General features: G+C 39.1%; 1 protein-coding gene across 1 annotated transcript; it reads left to right on the forward strand.

Annotated features, from left to right (window-relative positions):
* The first annotated feature begins 235 nt into the window (after positions 1 to 235).
* LOC122832388 (vomeronasal type-2 receptor 1) lies at positions 236 to 8,497 on the forward strand. Its single transcript, XM_044119110.1, has 14 exons — positions 236 to 453; positions 1,223 to 1,514; positions 1,604 to 1,846; positions 1,959 to 2,150; positions 3,145 to 3,270; positions 3,373 to 3,536; positions 3,760 to 3,880; positions 3,959 to 4,186; positions 4,262 to 4,385; positions 5,496 to 5,656; positions 6,651 to 6,846; positions 6,926 to 7,161; positions 7,258 to 7,457; positions 7,767 to 8,497. The coding sequence occupies exons 1-14, from the start codon at positions 236 to 238 to the stop codon at positions 8,098 to 8,100; spliced, it is 2,835 nt and encodes a 944-aa protein (XP_043975045.1). The 3' UTR covers positions 8,101 to 8,497.
* The last annotated feature ends 1,544 nt before the right edge of the window (positions 8,498 to 10,041 follow it).

Raw genomic sequence — 10,041 nt, forward strand, 5'->3', positions numbered from 1 at the left:
AATGACAGAGGCTCTACTTTTTGAGCCCCAGCATCTAAAGATAAATGACTCATCAGTTATCTGCCGTCTCTGTGGTTTTGTAGCACTCGGTTAAGTCTGTCAGGCTACCTTTGCAGCTCTTCTCCCCAGAGGACGGATGAGACACCTGTCACGAGACCCTGCTCACTTCTCTGTCTGTTGTAGAGGGAGAGAGGAGAAAGCTTTCCCGACTGTTCAGCATTGACGACACATAAAAATGAGAGGCTTCTTGCTTGGATTGTTTTGCTTTTTCTGCGCGTCCGGCTCTCTTTGGGCTGAATCCACTTGCAAACTGAAGGCCAAGTTCAACTTGAACGGCTACAAGAAGGTAGAGAAGAAAAGGGTTGTCATTGGGGGAATGTTTCCTGTTCACATGAGTGTTGCTTCCAGCGACCGCAACACTTCCAACCTGCCTGTCTCCTCTGGTTGTGCTGGGTGAGTGGGATCACTTTAAACCTTTTCGCTGTTTAAAAGTTTTAACAATATTCTGGATCTGTCAGAGTTAATTAACTTGACATGCTAGTTACGAATAATCTGACTTTATTTTCTTGGTCACTGCTCTCACAATCATTAGGACCCTTGGGGCCAATTAGCTACTGCAGCCACTCTATTATGAAAACAAGTTTTTGGAGTGTAATACAAAATAATAATCAAGTGTATGAACTCCTAATTGGAACGATGCTGTTTTAAGTAAATAATTCCTTATTATTAGGGAAAATGTACTTGTTCCATTGGCAGATTATTTCATTTCTAACACTTTTTTTCCCATATTATAAGTTAATTAACCTGCCAAAGCAGATAAATTAACTCAAAGCAATGTGTTTAATCATCTGAAACATTGACAAAAAAAAGCAAAACCAGAAGTCTAAAGGAGTAACTATATTTTAACAGAGATGTAGATGTAGGATTTTAAATATCAATGTAGCTATCTCTAGTTACATAAAAAAACAAAATCTAAAGGTCATATCTCATCATCATTAGCTTTGACACATTACAGATCAGTACACTAAATATATATGCTTAAAGGCTCCTTGTTTGAAAAACAATGTAAAAGCTTATTCTGATTTATTTGTGATTCATACTGTCAGCTCAAAATTGGGATAGCATTTGGCGCCAGATTTAGGAGCCAGACGCGTAGTGATTTTTGAAGTCCAAGCATAAGCTGATCCTCTCAATAAATCTGTTACTTCCTTATATTCTGTAGATTTAATTTCCGAACCTTCCGCTGGACACAGACGATGCTGTTCGCCATCAATGAAATCAACCAGAGGGAAGACTTGCTCCCCAAAACCGACCTGGGTTACGTTATCTATGATTCATGCTTCACCATCTCCAAGGCCGTGGAGGGTACCCTGACATACTTGACGGGACAAGATGAAGCAGTACCTAACTATCGCTGTGGCAACGGGCCACCGCTTGCCACTCTAGTGGGTGCTGGAGGTTCTGATCTGTCTATTGCTACAGCCAGGATACTGGGGCTTTATCATTTTCCACAGGTAGGCCACACTGATGACTGTCAGAACAGCAAATGAAGATGAAAGAAATGGATGAAGGGATAACAAATCCTTACCACTTGTTTCTATAGGTCAGCTACTGCTCAACATGTTCTGCACTGAATAATAAGTTCCAGTTCCCCACCTTCCTAAGGACCATCCCTAACGACCTGCACCAGTCTAAAGCTATGGCCCAACTGGTGCTGCACTTTGGCTGGACCTGGGTAGGGACCATCGCTGCTGCTGATGATTATGGTAAATACGGCATCAAGGACTTCAAGGAGCAGGTGGAAGAAGCTGGAGTCTGCATTTCCTTCTCTGAAACTCTGCCTAAGGTATACTGTATTCCTTCACATCAGACACTGTACCATCGGATAATTCGCCACAAAACCCTTCAGTGAGATCAGCATGGTGTCCTGAAATCGATTGTGTGTGTGTAAACTTTAGGTGAGCTCACCAGAGGCCATCCAGAGCATTGCTCAAACTGTAGTTGAGTCCACTGCCAAGGTCATCGTGGTCTTTTCGTCAGATGTAGACCTTAGTCCTCTCATCGGCGAACTTCTCCGCCACAATGTGACGAACCGCACCTGGATTGCCAGCGAGGCCTGGGTCACCTCTGCCCTCATCAATCAGCCTGGGGTAGGACACATGGTGTCCTCATTTAGTATAAACTCAGATTAGCTGGTCATGGAGAATGAAGCCAACACCTTGTCCAAAATGAGGCAAAGGGCAAAGTAGACCTTTTTCATCAATAAATAACTTCGATCTCAGTATGTCATAACAGTTTATCCAAATGTGATCTGAGGAAGATTAAATCATCACTAAGTTAGGGTGGTTATTTACATAGAAGTTGATGATTTTCTACACAGGAAGTAAAGAGGCGACGCTCCACCAATGATTCTCTTGTATGTAACATAAACTCAGAAAATAACCTGTACAGTAAAGTGAAGTAACAAGCAAAAGTGGATGGCTTCAGAATTGCACTTCAGATGATTAAAGACTGACTTAATTGGGTTTATATGTCTCTGAAGGATCAGGTTCCATTCCATCACTACACACATATTTTGGGCTTGATCACTAGTTTCTAGCTGTACTGAGTCTTGATTCTTCCTCTTTTGGTCCAAAAATAATTTCTTCACTTTTGTTTTTATTCAGTTGAAGGACACAGGAAGATCATTAGTGGTGCATGGACTCCTAACTTTATTTTCTGTGTAAATAACTATTGACTTCTTTTAGTGACAATAAAATGGCTTAAAACCGAAGCATAAAACAATCCTGAATGTTTTAGATGTTTCCTCTGACTCACTACACCTCAATCTAAAGAGTTTCTTAGGTCTCTACCAAACGAAATGACGAGCTAAGGAGGTAATTCAGCCATTTGAATCAGGTTTAGATTATCATCTATCCAAATTGCTGTAATATTTGTGAGATTGGAGTTGTTACAATATAGCAGAAATCTGCTTTGGGCTTTGTCCCTCTTTGACTGGCCATTAGCTTTAGCCTTTGTCATCAACCAGTCATAACTTATACTGAATGAAGACAATGACATAGTCCACTGCTGGCAAGATATTAACCGAGACACAACCTCACTTCAAAATTTAACCTGAATGTGCATGCTGTTTTCTTTTTCCAGATGAACTCTCTCCTGTCTGGTACCCTTGGTTTTGGGGTGAAAAGGGCTGACATCCCTGGTCTTCAGCACCACCTACTGGATCTGGATCCCTATGCAGATGCCCTCACTGAGGAATTCTGGGAGACCGTGGGTTTAAATTAATTTGACCCAAAAAAACTGGAAAACGTGGCACATATTAAATAGAAATTTAGAGGACATTAATGTTGTGAATTTATTTATGTTTTTTAGCTGTTTAACTGCACACTGGACTATGGCAAAGCGCTGAGACTTGCCAGAGAGGCGAACGGCACACTGTCCAGAGCAGTACCATATGGTCTGTGTACTGGCAGTGAGTCTGTGGCTCAGCTCAACAACACCTACTCTGATGTCTCTCAGCTACGAATCACTTACAGGTCAGTACCCGCCGCTCAAACAACGATTACAGAAGTCAGTGATGCTTGTGATGTCCTCACGCCATCTTTTTACTGCTATTTCCACATTATCGAACCTTCTGCACAAACATTGTTGGGAACCTATGAGTACTACTATTTCAGGGACAGCTAACCATAAAAAAAAAATAAAAAATTTGAGGTAAGCGCGATAATGACATTGTTATAAAGAAAGTGGTTCTTACAGTGTTTACAAAGCAGTGTACGCTGTGGCCCATGCCTTGCACAACCTGGAGCACTGTGAAGACGGAAAAGGCCCCTTTGTTGGAGGCAGCTGTGCCAACATCACTAATTTTGAGCCTTGGCAGGTAGACATGCACAGATTTTACAGATGGTAGTTTGTGGCGCTGATTGTCCTCATAGCTCCCCGACTTTGTCTGCCGTAGCTGATGTATTATGTGAAGAACGTGCGCTACAAAATGCCAAACACTGGGGAGGAGATCTACTTTGAAGACGGTGATATACAGGCCTTCTATGACATCATTAATTGGCAAGTCAGTGATAATGGAGAGATATCTTATGTCACCGTGGGACACTACAATGGATCTGCAGCTGCAGAGGAAAAGATGCACATAAGGAATGAGTCTATTGTTTGGAACAATGGAGAACTGGAGGTCAGACATTTTATTAGAACAGCAATGTTTGTGTCATGTGATGGTATGTATAGTTATCTCCTGTTTATTTCTAAGCCTCCTCGGTCGGTGTGCAGCGAGAACTGTGAGCCCGGCACCAGGAAGGGGATCCGGCAGGGGGAGCCGGTCTGTTGTTTTGACTGCATCCCCTGTGCTGACGGAGAAATCAGTAACACCACAAGTCAGTGCACAGCTTTCCAATTTGCTTTACCATTTCAAATATCTAAAAGAGATACACACTCGTTGAAGTGTGTATCAACTGATGTTTGGTTAAAAATCTATTAGCTATAGACATGTTTCTGGTAGGGGTGTGCCGATTGCAGTTTCCTGGCCATCATAGATTACCGATCTTTTAAAAAGTTGAATCTGCCGATTCCGATTTTGGCCAATACCAATTTTTTTTAAATCTGAAATCTTGCTCAATATAGCAAGAAAGTTGTTGAGTTGGCAACAGTGAGGTCACTATTGTTAATTATAAACGTATAGACATAACTTGGTGGGCAGGTCTGCCAGTCCAAACTTTCTCACCGGAGAGCAAATGAGAACACTGGTTGATTCTTAGGCCTTTTCCAAGCTAGATAAGATAGGTGGATAAGATTGGCTTTCCTATGTAAAAATCGACCGCTCACCAATCTCCCAAAATGAATTAAATCAGCCCAGATAAATCAGTGCACCCCCAGTTTCTGGCGTGATATACTCCTGTAAATAGACCTGGTAATTTATTCAAACTGGCTTCCTTGCAAAAACTCAACTTTTAATGTAGTCCATATTTTGATGGGTCAGAGTCAGGGCTATGGGAAGGCAATTTAAGTAGCTTAATGTTAGCTGTTTTCATTCTAAAGTGGTTTTAGTGCATGTTAAAACCCGCCATTTGTGGATTACCCATAATGTGTGTTAAATTTTAACCAGCATTGTATCAACAGACATTTATGTATTATTACAGTTTCTTTGTTTTTTGTGATTTTTTTGGAAAGCCTTTATAGCTTCCTTATGAAGTTTTAAAAAATTGTTTTAAGTGCCCTACAAGATATCTGAACATTTCTGATTTATTTTTCTTGAGAAATATCAATTTTTTTGGTAAAATATTGCTTGTGGTTCTCTTTACCAGAGACAAAAACAGTAAAAACATGAGAAAAGAGTGTGTTCACACCTATGTAGGAGAATGCAGTTTTTCACTTTCATTTTGCTGTGTAAATTAGGTTTTTCTAATGAACCCACTGCAGTTAAGCATATTTCCCCACCACTCTCATACCTGTTACTTAATAATTGCCCTGTTCTCCCTCAATGACAGATGCCCGCGAATGCATCCTGTGTACTGGAGATGACTGGTCTAATGATGCTCATGATGCTTGTGTGCCTAAAATCATTGAGTTCCTGGCCTTTGGAGAACCGCTGGGAATCACCCTGATAGCCATCTCTGTCTTTGGTGCTTTAGTAACCATAGCTGTTGGGGTGAGATTCGTGCAACAATAAAAATTCTATAGTCTATACTTTAAAAAAAATGCATATTTCCATACACTGTAAAAAGGGGCTTGTTATGAAGAGCTTAAAAGTACATATTTATCCTTACCATCTGACACTAAATCAGAGTAAAACTTTTCCTATTTTAGGTAGGTTAGGATTATTGTTGGCTGACGATAATAATTTATTTTCCCAAAATAATAATATTTTAGGGAATATTTCCATGCTTTCTTCAAACTCGGAAGTTTTCCTACATTTCCTAGTGCTTGGTAGATTGTCTTGGGTTTTTATACACTAATTTCTGACAATAGTTTGCTAAAATTTTGGCCAATTCCTCCTGGCAGAACTGGTGTATAAGCTGCATTTTACACACCTTTTTCCCTCTGTCCACATGTCACCAGAAATTAGTGGTTTTGTCTCTCAGTGAATTTACAAAATGTAATCTAGCTCCTTAATGCCACTTTTGCTTATTGATTCCTGCATTTTATTGTGGATAAAGACATTCTCTGACCAGCTTCACCCATCATCTTCATCATATCTTTTGCTTTTATTTACGGATCAATACACTCATCTGCACCAAACACATTTATCTTTGCAAGACAGAAATCATCTCCTTCATGAACTGTAAGATGGTTGAACTTTCCCATGCTCTTCATTCTTAAAATACACCTGCAGGTTTGTCTCCTGTTAAATTAAACGCTATGAATCAGCCTATCAGAAGCTCATTAAGGCATGACATTATCACCTGGGCTTTCCAAAATTGCTGGAAGGCCTACTGATCTTAGTGTATGTACACTTCTGAATTTGCAGAAAACAATAGAATCTCTCCAAGATTTTCTCTCCCCTCATTCTGCCATTTAGCAAAACAGACTAGTTAAGGTTATAATAACTTAAGGAAAATTAAAAGTTGTATTTTTATTCACTGCATGTCACTGCTGAAAAATACTAAAACTGATAAAATATGAGGTGTTTCTTCTTTTTCCAGGTGGTGCTTATTATGTACATTGGAACACCTCTGGTGAAAGCCAATGATGCCCTGTTGAGTTTCTTGCTGCTCTTGTCACTTGTTGTAACCTTCCTCTGCTCTATCGTCTTCCTTGGCGAGCCACAAAACTGGAGCTGTATGACTAGCCAAGTAGCCTTAGCTCTTGGCTTTGCTCTGTGCCTTTCCTGCATAATGGGTTAGTTAACATTAGAAATCAAAAATTATCTTTTCATCTTAGGACACCCCGTTAGCCTGTCTGATTTTCTTTACCCCAGGTAAGGCAGCTGTGCTGATGCTCAGAGCTCGGGCTCTAAAAAAGGCCAGAGCCAAAGCCAAAGCCGCTGCCAAAGCTGCCAAAGCTGCAGCTGAAGCAGCAGCTAACAGCGGCAGTCCGGATGTGATAGCAACCAGCTCAAACATCAATGATGCTGCTGCTTTGGATAAGCCTGAAGTTGACATTCTTACCTTCGGGCATCAGAGGGCAATAGCTGCCGTAGCAACACTGATACAGGTGAGAAATGTGAAATAAAGACAGAAAATTAGCTACTTGAGATCACAACAGGCATAAGAAAACATAAATTAAAACTGATCTCTGATCGCTATCTAGGTTGTTGCATGCACTGTTTGGCTCATCATCCTCCCTCCACACCCGGTTAAGAACACCTTTGCCCAGAATGTAAAGATTATTCTCGAGTGTGATGAAGGTTCTGTGGTCTTCATCTGTTGCATCTTTGGATATGACATCCTGCTGGCTCTGCTGGCTTTCATCTTTGCCTTCACGGCCCGCAAACTGGAAGACCACTTCAGGTATGTCACATAAGGTTCTTTGCATAGAAGAATGAACAAAATGTCAGTCATTTCATGTGGATAAAGACCAACAGCTGTGATTGCACCACAGGCTGGTTCAGCATGTCACATTTATTTATTTTCTTATTTGTAAAAATGTTTAAAAACTCCATAGGAGTTGAGTAGGATTATTTATATAAAATTCCAATAAAGTGCATTATAGTTTGTGATTCTTACAAAACAAAATAAGAAAACATTTGAAGGAGGTTGAGCCTCTGGGTGTGTTTTTTTTAAACTTCAGGTTATGTATGTTTTTTATTCATCTTCTAGTGAAGCCAAGTCTATGACGTTTGGCATGCTGGTCTTCTTCATCGTCTGGATCTCCTTTGTCCCGGCTTACCTCAGCACACGAGGAAAGTTCATGGTTGCTGTCCAGATTTTTGCCATTCTCGCCTCCAGCTTTGGCCTGCTCACCTGCATCTTTCTCCCCAAATGCTACATCCTTCTCCTCAAACCTGAGCGCAACAAAGAGGAGCTGATGAAGCCCAGGCCCAAACCCAAAGATGGCTCCTCCACTGGGACGTCAGCGTCTCTTGCTACAGCTGCTACTGATGTCAATGCATCATTTGCATCCACGGCTATTGATGATCAGCCTGAAAACTAAGATAATCCAGTAACATCACATCAAATTGGTCTTCCTATTCTATTTGTGTAGGTTTTTAAGCCAAAAATGAATGTATATTTATTTATTTTAAAGAGAAAATTGCTGTGGAATTTGCTTATGCAAAGACATGCTACATGTTAATTTTTTTGAATGCGATGGATGCGAGTTTGCTATTTGGCTTTTGACGGTTACATTAACAGATTTACCTGTGGAAAATTGATGGAACGGGAGCTTTTAATTCAGAAATGTTACCATTTTGTCTGAAACTTGTGTTTGTATTGAACCAGCAATCAGAAAACATACTTCTGTTACATGACAGTTTACTGCTCTAATGTAATGGGTTTTAAACGTTTTCTTCTCTGAAAAACACACCAGCAATAAATCTGAGGCTCTGAAAGGAGTGAAGGGATTATTTGCATCCACAAGGGGCGTCCTGAACTGTCTTACACTAAAGACTGAGCATGAAAGATAATTAAACCCAACTATAGTTATTGTTTTAGTATATAATGTAGAAAATGCGTGATATTAGTTGCACAAAGAAAATGTACATTTTAACACTATTTGTAACTTATGATGATATAAAAATAAATAAATAAGCTCTTTGCTTCCTTATATTCTGTATTGTTCAATGGACTGCTATAATTTTTTCCCCTCCATGTATGGGAAGTACTGTGCTGCCATGACGCTGTGACATAATTCAGGATAACAGCTGACAGCTGATGTTCTTAGGGGGTGTAGCCACACTGAGCTGTTTCTTGCATGTTAATACACAATTTGGTCACTATGTTGTTTTATGCAACCCCTGCACATTATCAGTTCAGCTTTACTGCTATTCTAAGTAGTTTTTGTTTTCAAAACACATCAGAGAAAATTGAAAGGTGGGGGAAAATTCTGCTTTTCTTTTGTAATTTTACAACTTTTTAAAGTAAATGGTTCATAGTTAAGGGACTTGAAAGGTGATAAATATGGTTGGCATTAAATGATTTTGCGACAGAAAAGTATTTGTGACTGGTGGTTTCGCTGAAGGCTGAGCGTCTCTGTTTCTGTAGAGATCACAGCTGAACAGCACTGCATTCTGACCAGTAAATAAGGTTTATTTAGTTCATAAACATCATAACAACAAAAAGTTCATCATTTGCATTTAAATTAAATCCAACAAAATATTTGTAAAAAAAAATAAATAAAAATCAAAGATAAAGAAAATTTTATTTTACAAAACTTTACTGTACATTTTTAAATAAGCAATTTATGAATAGACTTATATTGTTTAAAGACGAATTAAAAGACACATCTATGGATAATGAAAAGTTTTCATAAATTAATGGCACACTAAAGTAATTATTACATTAGTTATTTATTGTGATTTGACACTCTTCACTCTCCATAAGAGTCTCTCACTCTCCATAAGCAGTTTGGTATTAAGCTCTGAAAATCTAAAAACAAATTTATCCCTCATATAGTTTTAGGGCTGAAAACTATATAAATAGTTTATATAATCCTTAATTTTTAATATACATAAAATTAAGGATTATTTGAAAACTTAAAAAAAAATCATTCTAAAAATATAAATATAAAATTTTGCTGTTTCTCTAAATTATTCTAAAAATATATTAGGGATAGATTATGAAAAAATTATTAGAGGTTTAGATTCATACTGTTTCTTTGCAGTTGGGCAGGTTTTACAGGTTTAATATTACCCTGTGTTTGGACTGGAAAATTTCAAATCTGGCAACAGTGGCTAATGGCGCCATTTTTGTTATTAATGAGTGTGACGTGCATGCGCCATTCTGGATAAAAATATAACACAGCTTCTGCAGGAGCTTTTTTAAAAAAGATGCAGCTAACTCCTGGCGGCACGGAGACACGGAACTGTTGGTCTGATATTCATGAACTTTGAGACCTGGATTAACAATGATATTTTCTGATCTCCCAAGACCCGGA

This window comes from Gambusia affinis, linkage group LG06 (assembly GCF_019740435.1).
Source record: "Gambusia affinis linkage group LG06, SWU_Gaff_1.0, whole genome shotgun sequence".
In the NCBI taxonomy this organism is placed as follows: Eukaryota; Metazoa; Chordata; class Actinopteri; order Cyprinodontiformes; family Poeciliidae; genus Gambusia; species Gambusia affinis.